We start from the raw sequence: 17,614 nt of genomic DNA, 5'->3' as shown, positions 1-17,614 counted from the left end.
GCAGTATGGGACTTAGATGTTGTTGCCAAGGCAACAGTGGGGAACCTCCCTTTCCCAGCCCTATTTCTCTCGGTGCAAGATAGTCTATCTTAGGAGTTAATTTAGGAAGCCCCTTGATCAGTGTGATGTTTTTTAGCAGGTCGGGTTGAACTCACGTCTTCAAATATTCTGTTGGTTTAGCAATGCGTGTCCACAGTAGTCTTTCTTACTATTAAACCCTATATGGAGAAACAAGAAAAAGGACATTTAATCATATTATGAAAGTCACTAATACATAGTGCAACATAGTGTACATTTATGCAAGATAAACAAAAAAAAGACTAACATGTCTAAATAAAGTCCATTTAAGTTCTTACACTAAAGATCGTTTTAAAGAAAATCTGCATGGTTATAAGTGGTCAAAATGAAAATGAAAATATTTCCACATATAGCTGAATTAATAATTTATGGTCACAACTTCATCTCTACAGAGCCGATGCAGCAGAACTCCTTCATAAGGATGTACAGTAAGTCCTTAGTTATGTAATGCTGTAGGTCAACGGGTACACCAGGATGGCAGGTTTGGCTCTAAGGACTCCTATACTAATGAAGATAGGAGGTCATTTTTAAATTCACTGCATGCAGTATAAACATAGGATCAATAAATAGATTAATGAATAAATTGTTCCAGTTTTTTGGGTGTTGTTTTTGTGTTTAACCTTTTGTAATCTCTGATAACTGTGTCACTACATTTAAACACTAATCTAAAAAACATGTTTTGGATTTTTTTTTTGTGCCAAATTCAGAGGAGACCCTAAATTATCTCGATGGAAGTGTAGAGGTAGATCAGAGATAGATTAGATAAATATGAAGCTAAATCCATATTTTTACTGCTGTGTTCTAAGAAGTTAAAATGTTTGCAAAAAATATTTTGAATACAAAGATAGACAAGATTGAGCACTCATAATTACAAATAATAATAAAGATCCTCTTAAAGGACTATTTTTGAGTCAAACAAAAGTTACCCAAATAAACCAAAAACCAAAAACATTAATATAATTTAAACTGAACATTTTATATTCATTTCTATTGATAAACTTAATAGCAAGGTATAACAAGTCGTTTCTACCAGTTTAAAGGCTCAAAACAATCCGAGGAAAGCCTTTTGGGGTTATTAACAATGAAACATTTACGAATGATTAATTTCACTCAACTTTGGAAGGACATAAAAACTTTGGTAGGCTAATTGAATACGAAACTGTGGAAGCCCATTTCCGCCAGTTAAAAGAATTAAAATGAAAATAATAAAGTCATAATAATGAGATAAAAAGTTGAAATTATGAGATATAAAGTCATAATAATGAGATAAAAAGTCAAAATTATGAGATATAAAGTCATAATAATGAGATAAAAAGTCAAAATTATGAGATATAAAGTCGAAATTATGAGATATAAAGTCATAATAATGAGATATAAAGTCATAATAATGATATAAAAAGTCAAAATTATGAGATATAAAGTCATAATAATGAGATAAGTCAAATAATGAGATAAAAAGTCAAAATAATGAGATAAAAAGTTGAAATTATGAGACTTTATTATTTTCATTTTTATTTTTTTTACTGGCGGAAATGGGCTTCCATACGAAACGGATATATAAACACTGCCAAAATTGATTGTCTAAGCGTTTCCAAATATTTATGAAGCATCCTGACAGCAGGAAACTCATCAGACAGGTTTGAAGTTGTTGTCAGTACAACACCACCATCTGTAGGATGAAAGGTGTCGATGCACTGTTGCTTAGAAATAAAAAAGGTTTTCTTTTTTTCAGTCATATAAAACGAGGAGTTCAAAAAATAATCTGCAGAAATAAGTGACGCTGGCACTAGAAATGGTGAATTAAAGCATAACAGCAACTTATTTCTGCACTGGATCACAGGGCGCCGCCATATTGAACGATACCAATTGATTCCTTCGTATTTCTAAACACAAACAAATAGCCACACGCACATACACCACTCGAATTGAATACATATTAATTAATTCCACTTTAAACTAAGGTTCAATATATTTTCGATAGCTATTAGCGTTTTGAACTCTATCCCAACGACATCGATGACGTAGCCTCCCCTTTGTTTTCGTGTGCATGGTACAGTCAGTGGACACTATGGCGCTGGCGAGAATATCTACATGTTGTCGGTCGTTAGTACGTGAACCCTCAAAAGGACTGTTTTGTGGTGTTTTACAGACTGGCTTGATTGGAGGCTGCATAGTAGGTAATACGACAAAAACTCCGTGACTATCCGGCTGTCTGATACTACATGTGACCATTTAAGCTGGCGTGTTAAAAGTCAGAGAAGCTACACCAACATAGCACATAGTTCTGTTTATATATATTTATTTCTCGTTTACTGCACATAGTTCTGTATACATATATATTTATTTCTCGTTTACTGCACATAGTTCTGTTTATATATATTTATTTCTCGTTTACTGCACATAGTTCTGTTTATATATATTTATTTCTCGTTTACTGCACATAGTTCTGTTTATATATATTTATTTCTCGTTTACTGCACATAGTTCTGTTTATATATATTTATTTCTCGTTTATTGCACATAGTTCTGTTTATATATATTTATTTCTCGTTTATTGCACATAGTTCTGTTTACATCTGGTCACTACTGCACATAGTTATGGTTACATCTGTTTATATCTGTCAGTCCGATCACTGTCCACTTATATCTACTCTTTTTATATTTTGTATTTTTAAAGTTAAGTTTAAGCTTTAAGTTGTGTTTAAATTGACACTTTATATTTAGGTTGAAATGTTTCGTCTACTTGCACTGTTGTTAATTTCCTGCTCTGTGTACCTTTGAATTGCCCCCCCAGGGACAAATAAAGTTTTTTGAATTGAATTGAATTGAATCTTGTAAATAAGTCTTATGTGTGTAAAGAAACTGTGAAGTAGTTGCTTGAGCAGTCTATAAAAACCTACCTACGTTAGTTTAACGTTACTTTTCTTGCAAGGTTTGTTCCAATGATATTTTGAGTTGTATGACATCATTACGTTTACCTCAAGGGTACAAGCTTTTCTCATTATTTTGTTTTGCCCGATGGTGATTTCTGACTATATCGCCATTCGCTTTAACCACTCGAACATTTGCATACTTTTGGCATCTAAAGAACTTTTCTTTTGCAGCTAAGAGGCATCTCTTGTCAGAAGATATTATCAAACTACAAGACTTCCAGCAAAGAAAGCTGGCAGTGGCACACCTTGCCAATAAATCAAAAGGTGAAGTAGTTCTTGACCCTGGATACAAGCCGCCGTTTTGTATCATGTGTTCAAGGTTTATTCAAAGCTCATGTTTCTACTTTACTTTGCAGGAAATTATTTTGAGCTATTTCACCAGAAGCTGCAAAGGAATGAGATGATATTAAGAGACGAGCTGAAGCTTCTTCTTCACTTGTGCCAGTCTGCAGATGACCTGGTGATAGCCAAAGATGCTATACACAGGTAAAGTGTTAACTCTAATATCAGTTATGTAAACATAACAGGGTTTTTGTATTGTAGTAAGTGCCACAAATAACTGAACGTCAAATCAGCAAGATTTAGGAACACTTTCTTTTTACACTCTTATAAATGGTTTCTGTCACACAGTGTCAGAAACAGTCTCTTTGCAATAACCCCAGTAATAGTAAACATCCACAGATTGTTGTCTGATATTTACAGGTCTAATTGCAATATCCTATTGTAAACAAATGTCTGGTTGTTGCCTCTCTTTCTAGTCTAAATTAGCCACTTCTTCTTGAAAGAGATTTGGATGTCTTAACCTGCGAGTTGGGCAAGGCCACTATTCCAAAACCCCTTAAATAAACTCATTAAAGTCCTCATAAAAGGGGACTTTGAGAGTATTGCTGCATTCATGTGCTGCTCGGGTTGTCCAAGCTTCCGAGTTGGGAAGTCGCTCTTCCGACTTCAGCGTGATGGACATGTATTTTTCATTTCATGAGGACTTTAACAGCATGCTGTACAATTGCTATCATGTTGTATGGGATGGCTCAGGTTTAGGCTTTTGGTATAACATAAACAAATACATAGAGAATGAACAGCATCTTTCTTTTACTATCTAGCCTGACAGTGAGTCATAATTGGAAAAACAACATAGAAATTAGATGTAGGAATTAATAAAACATTTGTACTGGTTTAAATAATCTGGTTTGCTTTGTATTCAGGGTTTAGGCACTTTACTTAGCAAAACAATTCTCCTCAAAATGCATCTGGCCCTCACGAGTTGTTATGTCAGCTGAACTGTGTTAAGGTGATCCCTCGATTTGCTTTCACAAGGTATCATTCAGAGAACCAGAACCTGCTTCCTGAAGATTTTAAGTTTGGGCCTCTCTTCATGAGACAGTGCTATGAGCTGGGTATGGAGGACTTGGCTGCTGCTACACTAACAGACAAGGTAACACATGATTAAGCTATAACTAAACTGTGACTATATTAACACCGTACATTTGGATACAAGAGGAAATGTTGATACTTGTTTTAGGGGAAGACTTGGACTCGGTAACATTTCCTCTAACCCTGTTTGAACAGAACCTGAGAGGCTTTTTCAGGGACGCGACCTCCTTTAACATCGCCATAGATATGTTGTTCACAAAAGGCTCTTATGAAGGCAAGTAACAGATTATCCTTCAAGTCTTTTCCTCAGAATATGTTTACCAACTATTTTATCATCTTATATTTTGGTGCTTTTGTCTGAAACGTTTGTGCCAATGAAGCCTTTGGTTTTTTTTTTGTAGATGCCCTGGAGGTACTAAGAAGCATGAAAAGCCAAGGTGTAATATTCAGCAAGGACACAACGATACTGGCTTGTGGAACCCTCTACAAACTGGTAAAATACATGTTGGTGATAAATACATGTAAACATTGCAGTCCCAAGAGTTAGATGTGTGGGGAAATTACATTATGACCTTTACAGTCAGTCATTTTTTTTTGTTCTGTTCATGTTGGTCAGAACACACCAGAGTCTTATAGGATCTGCAGCGCTTTGTTAGAGGAGGGGCAGACCAAGGGGAACACCCTCCCCAGACATGCTTACTGCTTCGCTGTAGCATTAGCATTAAGACAGGTGGGTTATATTCTTTTTTTTCTGTTCCCTTCGTGAATCTGAAATATGCTGCAAAAATAAATGTTAAAAATGACTCATAAGCTGTTCTGTCTCTTCCTACTTTCAAGAATGACATTAAAAAGGCACAGTCACTGTACTCTCGGATAATGAACACCGACAGCAGGTTATCCCAGAATTTAAAGGTAAGGCTGTAACAAGTACGTTTCTGAGGATGGCCTTTTATTACGGCTGTTGTTAGATAATTCATCTTTTACTTTTCATTGTGATGCAGGTTGTACTACGGATAATGTCAGGAGCACTGATAGATGCTGTCTCCATCCTGTCTGCGGCCATGTTGTCTAGAAGTCCGTCTTTTGTGAAGAAGCCTGAATTTTCTCAGGAGGTGGTAAGTCAGACATCTTGCTCAGTAACCTAGATTTTACTTATACTTGGGGGGGGAGGGGCGGGACAAATAAATACAACTTTAAAATGATAAGCTAGCTAGAGGGACAGATAATTTGTTCATTCAATTTACTTTTGTGCTGGGAAGAATGTTTATGAATTTCTATAAGGTTTTATGTAAGTAATATAGCAAACCTCGCTTAAAAATAAAAAGGTTTAAGGTATCCTTTACTGGGATTGTTGATCCGAAATGACTGTGTGGAGATAGATACAACTCTGAATAATTAAAACAGTGACTTCAAAAGTACTTTGAAGGATGTAGTTCAGCAGCCTCTTGTCTCCCTTTTCAGATAGATATGATGCGCAGTCAGAGTGAGGACGGACCACTAATGATGAAAGTGGAGCAGATAGTGACTCGGCTGGAGCGAGCCAATCAGGTGACCCAGCAGACCCTGGATGACATGCTCTGCCACACACCGTCAGGGAAGAGGAAACCGTCACCGATAACGGTGGAGAGAAGAACAAGCAGAAGTCTGAAGCCTCTAAATTCAACTCTGATGTTAGAGTGACAGGAGCTGTGTGCCATCCAAAAGCCTGCTTTATAGTAAAAAACCTGGAACAAATGGTTAAAAAAAACAACAGACTGGCTGGAATTGACTTTGATAAATTCCTTATCTACCTCTTCAAAGCACTTACAGACTTCCCTCTATACATTTGACATTTGTCCTGTCTCTATCCGGAATTTAAAACACCAGTCATGTTTGTACTTCAATAGAAAGGCTGCTGTGAGAAAATCACAGCTGTAACATCATATAAACCAGTATGGATTTTCTTGCAATAAGTGCTTTGAGAAGATTATGTTGTATATAGAAGTGTGAATGGGTGATTAAAGATAAATGGAATATTTACTTGTGATAAAAGGGTTCTTTTTGTTGCTTTGCTCATCAGGGTTGTGAGTTAAATCAGTTATGTTTTATCCACCTCAAAGCATTGTTTTTGTTTTCACATTGACCAGTAAATGCAGCACATTTAACTAATGATGTGGGACAAAATACAGAGTGCTTGTTGTGTGGGTTTTAACCTGTCAATTTTTTCAAAATATTATTTGTAAACTTATTCAGATATTTTTCACTAGTACACTAATGTTTGACGTCTTGGAGCTCCTAACCACAGTTAATTCATTTAGAAAAAAAAACAATGTTTATGTAAGTTTGCAGCTCTCCCAATGACTTTTTCTATCTGTTGAAAAAAGTACTCGTACTGAAGAATCAGCAAAAGGTGTGTAACCAGTTTGCCAGGATGCAATTTTTTAATTCCTGGAAAAACTTGATTGGCAACAAGCTAAGATACTGGATTGATAAATGAGACGCAATTTAGGAAGTAAGCCTTACAATCCAGTCTTACAAAATTATTTGGCTTCACCTTAAAGTGCATCTACAGCTAAAAACAACAAAAGAAGAAAAAAAAAAAGAAAAAGGAACTCTCATTCAGGTAGGATGGGCAATGTATGGTAGGAGTTATTTACAGGTAGTAGCATAACAGAATATAAATAGATATTGCAGAAATATAAAATAAATATTGCACAGTATGAAATGTAAAATATTGCAGAAATATAAAAATAAATATATCACAGTATGAAATGTAAAATATTGCAGAAATATAAAAATAAATATTGCACAGTATGAAATGTAAGATATTGCAGAAATATAAAAATAAATATTGCACAGTATGAAATGTAAAATTATTGCAGAAATATAAAATAAGATAAATATTGCACAGTATGAAATGTAAAATATTGCAGAAATATAAAATAAATATCGCACAGTATGAAATGTAAAATTATTGCAGAAATATAAAATAAAATAAATATTGCACAGTATGAAATGTAAAATATTGCAGAAATATAAAATAAATATTGCACAGTATGAAATGTAAAATATTGCAGAAATATAAAATAAATATTGCACAGTATGAAATGTAAAATATTGCAGAAATATAAAAATAAATATTGCACAGTATGAAATGTAAAATATTGCAGAAATATAAAAATAAATATTGCACAGTATGGAATGTAAGATATTGCAGAAATATAAAATGAGATAAGAGTGAGTGAGACATCCTGCACTCACTAATAACACTGCATGTAAACAAAATATGACGCAGATGAAAGCCCTCCCACAATGCAACGCTGTCATCGTCTGAGCCAGCAGGCGAGGCGGAGAACAACGGAACAGCTGCGTAAATCCAAACAAATCGGGTGAATAGTGTACAGTTATTAAAATTAGGGACTTTATGGTAAAAAAAAATTTAAATGAAAAGGTAGTTTTGGACTTATACTTTCGGCAGCTGGTGGCTGTGCTATCTAACATCAGCTAGCCCGGGTTAGCTGGCTCTGACTGCCGGGGGAAAGCTGTGAGAAAAGTCGCTGGCAACATCAGACAGCCGCCCCAGACCCAGACAAAGGGGGGAAAAGAAGATCCTTAAAAGTTAACAACCGGACCTATGTTACTGATATGACCTGCTGAGTTGCGTAGAATAAGATAGTCAGCAGTTCCTTTTGTTGAGAATAGCTCACTAAGTTTAGTCGGGTCGCCTCAGGCTAACATCTGTAAATACTGGATTTCGGTAGCATCAGCTAACAGCTAAACAAACAATGAGCTCTGAAGAGACTGCAGCGTCCACTAAACCCACTCCTGATGATGATGGCATGACCTGGTGGTACCGATGGCTCTGCAAAATAGCCGGGGTTTTAGGAGGAATATGTAAGTAGTTTAAATTGTATTTCATGTGTAATTTAACCCTTTAAATCCTGCCTAGTCAAATGTACATACATTGCATGTTGTGTATTTTTCTTATCATTTTAAAGTGATTATTCAGCATACTACTGGTTTGTTTATTGTGTCCTCAGCTTTACTTATGTGAGGATCAGGGGTGAAATAGGACATATTTTTTTTATTGTAGGAGTAAAAACGTGTTTAAAACTCATTTATTATGATGCTATTAAAATTGCTTACTCAGATTAGACAAAAAAAAAAAGCTTTGTTGTAGCCCTTTGTCCCCTCACTGCAGCAGCCACTGTTTTACATTGGCGTAATCTGTTTTCATGGCTTGCTAGTTCCATGACATCTTTTGTTTGTTTATTTTTAGATTCACTTTATAGTGTGATCACACATTCCAGTCCACAGCGAGTGCATCTTTCCCTCAGGGGCGTGAGAGAGAAGTGATTGTGACTGCTGCTGGCTTTGCAGTTTTTTTTTTTTTTTTTTTTTTCCATCAGCATTGCAGCCTTCTCTCCGTCTCTCCTTCACAGTGACACCAGAGTCTCTCAGCCTGTATCACATTCACCACCTGGGGCACTGCATATTCAATGTGGCTCTGTATTATTGAGGAGGCTGGGTTGTCTAAAGGAGCAGGATATAATACCTGACTCTTCCACTGTTTGTGTGGCATGACTGTTCACAGAGACACAAGGCACATTTGCTCTCTCCTCTCACTCTGGTGCTTCAGACTGAAACTCCTGTGCTCTGTTGACTCTCAGATAGGATCGTCTTATTCTGCGTTAGAGTATTGACTACAGCTGTCAGAAGTTTTACGTCATCCCTTAGGTTTGACCTTTGGTGACGTTGTCTAACAATGTGTCCCTTGAAGCTGCTCTCTGTCTTCTTAGTAATAAAAGTAAAAAAGTACAATTCACACTTGGTTAGGTAGATTTGTCTACCTAAATAGAGTTCAACGCTGTGCTGAAGCTGACTTCTTGATTCGTCCGTTAATCAGCAGCTATTTCAGCATCTATATTCAAAGGTTCAAACTTCAATTCTAGTTCTTTGCCTCAGTATTAGTTCGTTTTTTTGGACTTGTTTTTTTGGAGGTTTGTCCAAATAAACTATAAAATGATGTTGGATTGAGCTCTTTGAAAACTTCTGGGGACAAGAATCACCTGGTGCGATGCACACGAAATCATGAAAATGCTAAACAAATTCAAGAAATAATCTTTAGTTGCGTCCCTTTTCTGTTCTACCCCATGTGTCAGTCAGGCAGAAAACAGAGTACCAAAGACCTGACAGTGGCACTCCTCCGATAATCCGCTAATTTATTATTTTTTTTAGTACTTCTAGGACTGATATGTCTTTAATTGCTGATTTGGTGTTAATTACTTCAGATCACACCTTGTACAGTCAGTGTGTGATGTTGTCATCATTACACATTATTTACACCCTATAATGTGCACATTTTACACTTTTTGCTCAGCTTATGAACACACTGTTACCAGTAAAATGATGCATGTTTTACCTTTAGCTCATGTCATATTGCAGTGTACACAATTTTTTTAGGTCAAGGATGATTACACAGGTCCCAATGGCCCTGTGTGTGAGGAACACTGTAAAATATACATCAATTACAACCTCAGCAAAAGGTTGTATAAATGTTAACTGATCGGTTAATGTAGCCTGCTGTAATGGAACAGCATTGAAGAAAACTCAATACGGTATCACAGCTTTTAAAACAAATAGCCAGATCTATAAAATCTAGACAACCCTCCTCCCTTTTTATTTTTTACATAAATAGAACTCTAAACAGTATGTCCAACTATTTTTTGTACTATGGCATGACTGTCAGATATGTACTTTTATTGATACCTGCTTTATCTTTTGTCCATATCCTCCAGCTTGTGCCGTCGCAGGAGTGTGGAACTGCGTCACCGTGAACCCTTTAAATATCGCTGCAGGAGTTTGGATGGTGTAAGTCTTACTTTTTTTTTTTTACCCTACTTTAACGTAGCAAGCATCAATTAACTTTGTCACATTCTGTAAGCCTGGACATTTCTATTTGATCTCAGTGTACAGGGTCAGAAGCTTCCACATTACATCTTGCTCTACTCCTAACATATAAGGGTTTTTTGTATTAAGCTCATGTCAACTTGCTCTCTACAACGTTGTCAGTTTTACTTTGCAGATGATCAGTTTTTGTAATATATATTCATCCTATGAGTAACACACTTGTGGAGCGTGTTCGTTTACATTTCCCTGTTACAGTATTCCCTTTCATTATAGTGAGCAGTTAGTCTCATGTTTCATGTGGCCACACCTACTACTCAAATGACAGAGGTGTGGAGGAATTTTTCTCATGGACATGTTGAGCCAAAGACTGCTTTGATTTTCCTCCAAATTTCAAGTCTTTTTGATCATGCTACAGAAACTCCCTGTGACTGCTTGCATTGATAGATTAGACAGAGACTTTGTAAAACAATTTATAATCTGAGAATAACAGAAGGATATCACACCTTAATCAAATTTACCAAGTTAAGTTTATTTATAAAGCACATTAAAAAAAAAAAACTTCACTTTGACTGAAGTGCTGGACACAACAACATCGGAACAATGCTGATACCACCCGACTTCCCTGACCCCCCAGTCACCACCATTGGACTGTGTCGTCCCGACAACCACCCCTGTCCTCATTCATGCACAGCCTGATCCGACCTCCACCTCAATGGCAAAGGAAGTGTGGACAACAGGAACACCAGGAGTACAAAGGAGAAATCCTTCCTGCATCCTATCCCATCTCCCTATGCTCTTTTGTAAAGCACCTCGACATAACACTTGTGATGAATCGGCGCTATACAAATAATGATTAATTGATTGATTCATGTTCTGAAAAGAGTGAACTACACACATTGAATTATGGAAGTGGCAGCATGCATGATGGATCTTTTTTTTTTTTACCCATTTGCCAGCGTTTGTTTCCAGGTTTCCGTCGTGTGATTCAGAGCTGTACAGTGTTTGAGACAGAAGTCGCACAGTTTGAGTCACTTCTGTCTTTGTGTCCTCTCATCCTGTCTCAAGGTCGAACGCCTTCGTGCTGTTTCTCTGTGAAGTCCCGTTCTGTTGCCAGTTCATAGAGTTCGCTAATGCAGTCGCAGCCCGTGCAGACAAATTCAAACCCTGGCAGAAAGCCTTCTTCTACTGCGGGTAAAGCACAACTATGCATTGTACTCAGAATAATGTCATTGGAGACTGTACTTGACTGTATAAAAAATTAAGCTTTTGGAATGTGAATTTCAGATAGTTATTAACATTGCATAAGTTGTAGGACATATTTTTTTCTGGGGGGGGGGGGGGGGATGTGGTTGTTCTATCTACAGCATGTACTTTAGATGACTTAATGACTTTTGCTTTGTCTTTGTGTCGTCCGTCCTCTCGGTTGCTCCATTTTCAGGATGGCTCTGTTTCCTGTTTTCTTGAGTTTCTCCTTTACAACCTTGTTTGGAAATGCCATCGCCTTTGCTACAGGAGTTCTGTACGGCCTCGCGTCTTTGGGCAAAAAGTAAGATGTCCTTTTTAAACGATCAAATTACAATGATGAAGCAATCTGTTACGAAGAATCAGAGAAATCATCAAATTTCTTTCCTGATTTTACACCTTTTTTTTCAGTATGTGAGTAAATGTGTTACTCTTATGTTTATGTCTCCCTCAGGTATTATAACAGACTCTCTTATTAAAATCAGTATCCCACATTATAACCAGTTAACAATAATTTGATTTATGCTTGAAAAATCTAACAGCCCTAATGAACCTCGTAATTCACACAAATTAACTCCTGACAAGGTGAGCACTGAGCAGTGTCATAATCTTGCACTTAACTTTGTCATCCTCTTTTGTCAAACATGCTCTTCCTTTCTTTTTATCCACCTGTCTCTCGTCATAACTTCTATTACTCTCCCTCCCTCGCATCCTTCCTTTCTTTCTTTCTTTCTTTCTTTTGTCTGTCAGGGGAGACGCAGTGACCTACGCCAGACTTCAACACCAGAAACAGGGGGATGAAGAGAGGATGACGGGAACGACAAACGGGGCTCCAGAGTGAAGCACCTGCCTTTTAAACCCTCCTTTTTATGTCTTTTTCCTCCATCCATTCTACCTCTTCCTCCATGCTCCCCCCCCCCACCCCCTCTCCCTCCGTCACTACAAAAACAATGGTACTGAGTGAATTAATGTACTTACACTGCTGCATTCTTGTTGTCCTGACCTAATGGTAACCAAACAGGTTGATGTTGGATTCAGTCCTTTATTAGAAACCTGGCACGTAAAGCAGATTGTTACCACTTACTATTGATTGTAAGTTTTTTTTTTTAATATTTTAAATCTTGTTCTTGTATTTATTATTTGCCCCTTAGTTGCTGCCAGGGAAAAATGTGAGGTACTTATTTTACGCCCAAGAGCCTTTGAGGAATTCTGAACAGAAATTAATGTGATTGTAAAATGTAAATAACTGACTTCAGGTAACTCAGTGTGAAAAGAGCTGACTAAATTAGAGGATGCAGTGTGTAGCATTGAGGTTTATTTAATAATTATCACTGCAGTGTTTCACGAAAGATCTTTTCAACAGCTAGGAATGTATACATATTTCAAAGAGGATGAAAAAAAAAGGTACATTTTTGCAGTAAACGTAAACAAAAGTAGCAGTTAAAACTAGTGCTGCAAAAGAAAGTATATCTGAGCTTTTCAGTTCAGTCATTAGACAAAGCACGATATTTAAGGACAAAAAAAGGCCAGTGTGTAATTACATGGTATTGTATTTGTTTTATTGTGATAAATTGATCCTTTTGAATTGTTCTGAAGAGGGCTAGATACATTTGTAATTGGGGGAAAATGCCTGACTTTAAAAAAAAGTATTCAAACTGACAATTACAGCACAAATGTGTAAATAACTGAAAGTGTTTCCTTGATTTTTTTTCCCCTTTACTCGAGTCTTCTGAGTATCTGCATGCCAGCAGGCTTCATGAGTTTAATATGATTGGTCTTGTGGTCGTTTTGTACAAGGGTTAGTTTAGGGGGAGAACATAATGTTTAAAATCTGCCGTTAGTCATTGGAGAAGTGTAGTTGTTTGATTTCTTGAAACAAAAGAAAAGAAAAAGGGATTTTAGTCCTGAGCTTTTAAACCTGCTGTGTGCACACAAATCGGAATTTAAGCCTGAAATGATTTTTAAAAAAGGCATTATTGTCGTTTTTTTATTTTAACATTGGGGGATGTATCCTCAAAACCCAAAGATAAAGACAGTTTAACTATGGTTTGGTTTTTTGCTTTTATTCATTTGTATTTTCCAGTTTGTTTAAGCTCAGGCATGTGTGCACTAAACTCTTAGTAGCATCATTTGAGGGGAATATATTGAAAGCTTTTCAGCACATGACGCAGCTTGTTTTCACCTGTTTCTCTCAGATCAAATAGCCAGTAGCCAAGTTACGAGTTTGTGTTACGTGATCTAATGCAAATTTTCCTTTCTGTTTACATGTGATACCTTTTTTTGTCTTGTTACTGAAAATCTGCTTTATCCAAAACGAGTCTTAATTAGTACTCTCTACCAAAACCCATTCAAATGTAAAGAGGAGGAGGAAGTGTGTCACTTCAGGGACTAATCGGTCTGTTTCCCTATCAGTCAACAGAGCCATGGTTTGCCTTTTAAGTCAAACGAGGTATGCAGTGGTCTCCAGTGTACCATTTGTGTTGTTTAGTTGCCTTGCCTCTGTTGTGTTGTTGTGAAAAAAAAAGGATGCTTTTTGGAATAACTGTGTACACGTACCTCTTACAGCTGTTTCCGTCTCTCATCAGTGACTGACAGAACCATTCTGATATTACACCCAGCTCTCAGGTATCACACAACAATGCATATGAACAAAGTTGTTTATGTTTAGATCATATATAAATAACTCTTGTTTGAGATGATGGGAAAGCATTTGTTATGCTTCCCTTTTTTCAACGTGCACAACCAGCGTTCACAAGCGAAACACTACACACACACACACCAGCGGTACGCTACAGTCGGACACTACACACTCTTACACTGCAGTTTAGATGAGATGTTCAAGTAAACACTAATCTTGTGCACAACCACCCATCCATTTTCTTCTTTGAAGAGTGCATATTTGGCTGTAAGGGATATGTGTATAATGTATGATGTGATGTGAATCCTGACCCTGTCGTCAGTTTGTGAATTAAACAAACTTGCTACTACTTTATGGTGTCGGAGACTTTTGTTTTGTCGGGTCGCCCCTCCCTGGCTTTTCCTCCAGCAGCACCATGAGCTCAACACGTTAACATATTGAAAAACCTTGAAAACAGATCATTTACACTGAGGTCCCAACCTGCAAGGGAAATCATTAGGTTTCCATCTATTGCTTTAGAGCTATCTTTGTACTGATTCTTTCTTAGTTTTCATTCAGGATTGACCAAATTGTCGATAGCCTGGCGGTTATGACACTAGCCCCATGAACAGAGGCTAAAGTCCTCATTGCAGTGGCTGTGGGTTCGAATCCGACTTCAGCCCTTTGCTGCATGTCGTCCTCCTCCCAGCATTACCTGTCTCTCTTCAGCTGTCCAATCCAATAGGAGGCCCAAAGATTTACTTAAAAAAAAAGAAAAAGAATTGACCTAATTATTTTCAGCCTTCAGTTTCTCAATGAGCCACTTGATGTGTTCCTTCACACTCACCCAGAATCAGTGCTGTTTTCTAAATTATCTCCGGATGATTGCTTCAATTGCTGCTGAACTCTGAGTCACCAAAGCGAGGCTCTTTTTTTTCGTAACTCGTTTTTCATAGCGCCTGAAAAAATGAGATGACGAAACTGAAAGCCGTCAGATAATTCTGACACAGCCGGTTGGATATCTCTCGTCAGGCATCACTAATAGATAGATGACAGCCTGTCCCGTACAATTAGTCATGTACTCCATTAAGAGACAGCAGAGCCGTCTGACATTGTTAATCAAAAGTGTTCTGAGGAGTAAACCCTTCTACTGTATCCATGTTTTTATTTGCAATAAAAATGGTGACCAAATTTTAATTTCAGCAGAACACAAGCTTAGTTCAATTCAAGAGTCTGCTTAAAAAAAAAACTGTGCCACGGGGCGCTGGTGTCACAGTGGTTGGTGCGTGCACGGGTTCGATTCCGACCTGTGGCTCCTTTCCCGCAGGTCATTCCCCACTCTCTCTCTCTCTCCCTGATTTCCAGCTTTATCCACTGTCCTATCTCAACAATAAAGGCACAAAAAGCCAAAAAAAAAAAAACTGTGCCATATATATCACATCTTTCCCCCCTAAGATCTCCCTTTTGAAGAGTCTGTTTGATGGAGTTTCCGGTTTTCCAACATAAAGTCGAATAATCAATAAATAACACAAACTAAATGGAATCTAGTTGGACTTTAAGGAATAGTTGGACTTCTGGAGAATATTACATTTATTGTTTTTTCTTGAAAAAGTTGGTCCCTATAACCAAAAGCTGTAAAAATTTCAGCACATTCAGTAACTGTCTTGTAAAAACTTTCTTTTTTTTACCTTTGGGTTTTTTCCGTTCAGATTAAAGATGGATAACATGTCTAAATAATAAATATCTGCGAGGCACATTTTGTTTCTGTTGTAAGAAGCCTTTCCTGTTTCTCCCTGTTTCTGTCTTTGTGTCTTTGTCAGATAAACTGCGGCCTAGACGTCTTAATCTTTGATCCAAGAATGTTAATCAATGTTTCTACAACTTGAAACCAATATGTCTTCTCCTTCCCGGACCTGTCCATTCAAAAAAACGTCAAACTACTCGTTGTATAATGTCCCGATTTTGAAAGACTAAATATAACCCAGAAGACTGAACTACCAAAATGGCTTCAGTCGTAGTTCTTGGTTGAAACATTTGTGGGTTGAATACACAATTAAGAATTCCAGGTTGCTTAAAGATCATGTATTCAAAAGATGCTGACTCATTTTAATTTTAATTTTCTGTGTTTCTTTAGTACTTTTTCTTCGGGAACAATAAGAGCATTAAACCAGTGACTATCTGTGAATCAGAGGGACAAACCTTCGATGTGTTAAAGGTTATTTTAGGGTCATTGTCACCAGCTCTTTCAACTGAATGAAAACTGCTTCATGCCATTTTTATCCCTCATTTGTGTAGCACCTTCTCTGGCCTATAAAGTGTAGGATTTTTAAATCTTTCTTTCTTGCCCTTTCAGTGCAGATTAGTGGGATTTATAGATTCCCTCTGTCTGTTATAGATTAAATGTATTTGTCTGTAATACATCATCATAAACAAAGACCTGCCTTTAACAAATACTATTCATCCAATAAGAAATACATCCAATCTTTGTACAGATTACATTTTAAAGCAAGCAATTGTATAGCAGGTAACCAAGAGAGGGCGCCCTTGCATTATTTCCCATACACCTAAGTGTTTCCTTTAGTAGGCTGTTTAACCTTAATTGATTATTTTATTTATAACCACTACTGCTTCTATTCGTTTAAGAGTCACTGTGTTTATCGGAATAGGCTCCACCTGTAGACTTGTTATTAGCCTGCACAGATATCATTTAGCATGAACAAGACAACAACTTTGATAAAGGCTGAGCGTTATGAGAACCAGCACTTGTACATAGTCCACTTTATGAGCAGCAGTCATCCATCCATAATCAGGTCACGCTTTTCAGCACTCTGCAGATTGTTTTAGGTAATTCTTCAAATTCTCAAATTCATACCGACTGAGACATGTTTGGGAAGGTTTAAAGAAAGTACTCGGATCATTTCCTCAAACAGAATCAAGAGTATAAAGACTCTGTTTCTTGTAGGTTTTGCTCAAACTGCAGTCAAGTGTAGATCATTTGACAAAAAAAAAGGGAACTTATTTTGCAGAATGGCCCCACTGTCAGAGTTAGGCTTATCATTTGAATTTGATTATTATAATGTCTTAACAAGTACGGAGTACTTTGAGAAGGTTTAAACTAAAACTAACCAACACTGCATTATTGTTTTCTATTTGATTCTATCAAATACTAAAATATAATGCACTATTACCGGTAAGTGAATGGGCTGAATTTACTGTAGTATGTAAAAGCAGCTGAACAGGCCTACAGTAGATGCAGTGTAGTAAAAGTGCAATTTTTGTTCCATAGTAAAGTGTTCCTTATAAAAATAAAAAACAAATGAGAACATTGATCATCTGAACATTTTACTACCAAACAGCATTTTGTGAAGTAGTTGCAGGAGATGAACAGAGAGAGCAGTAAAATATAAAACAATAAGCTAAAGGCTCAGATTGAAGTACCCTTCATTAGAAATATTTTCTTTTGAAGCTCTTCTCCGTCTTT

At 36.9% G+C, this 17,614-nt stretch overlaps 2 protein-coding genes across 3 annotated transcripts; both read left to right on the top strand.

Annotated features, from left to right (window-relative positions):
* The first annotated feature begins 1,998 nt into the window (after positions 1–1,998).
* Positions 1,999–6,404, top strand: ptcd2 (pentatricopeptide repeat domain 2). The gene is made up of 10 exons (XM_061061535.1): positions 1,999–2,255; positions 3,183–3,275; positions 3,368–3,497; positions 4,329–4,446; positions 4,581–4,659; positions 4,787–4,878; positions 5,002–5,115; positions 5,223–5,297; positions 5,387–5,500; positions 5,847–6,404. Exons 1-10 carry the CDS (start codon positions 2,126–2,128, stop codon positions 6,063–6,065), a joined length of 1,164 nt encoding a protein of 387 aa, XP_060917518.1. The 5' UTR covers positions 1,999–2,125; the 3' UTR covers positions 6,066–6,404.
* Positions 6,405–7,670: 1,266 nt separating this feature from the next.
* On the top strand, positions 7,671–14,503 carry cacfd1 (calcium channel flower domain containing 1). 2 transcript variants are annotated; one of them, XM_061061031.1, is made up of 5 exons: positions 7,671–8,258; positions 10,163–10,235; positions 11,340–11,465; positions 11,713–11,820; positions 11,971–12,248. In XM_061061031.1, exons 1-5 carry the CDS (start codon positions 8,150–8,152, stop codon positions 11,993–11,995), a joined length of 441 nt encoding a protein of 146 aa, XP_060917014.1. In that variant the 5' UTR covers positions 7,671–8,149; the 3' UTR covers positions 11,996–12,248. The 2 variants fall into 2 exon arrangements, with proteins under 2 accessions (XP_060917014.1, XP_060917013.1); XM_061061030.1 differs by lacking the exon at positions 11,971–12,248 and adding an exon at positions 12,267–14,503 and having other exon boundaries at positions 7,672–8,258.
* Positions 14,504–17,614: the final 3,111 nt, after the last annotated feature.

This window comes from Labrus mixtus, chromosome 17 (genome assembly GCF_963584025.1).
Source record: "Labrus mixtus chromosome 17, fLabMix1.1, whole genome shotgun sequence".
Classification (NCBI taxonomy): Eukaryota; Metazoa; Chordata; class Actinopteri; order Labriformes; family Labridae; genus Labrus; species Labrus mixtus.
Note: the sequence above shows the minus strand (reverse complement) of the source record. Positions and strands in the feature narration are given on the sequence as shown.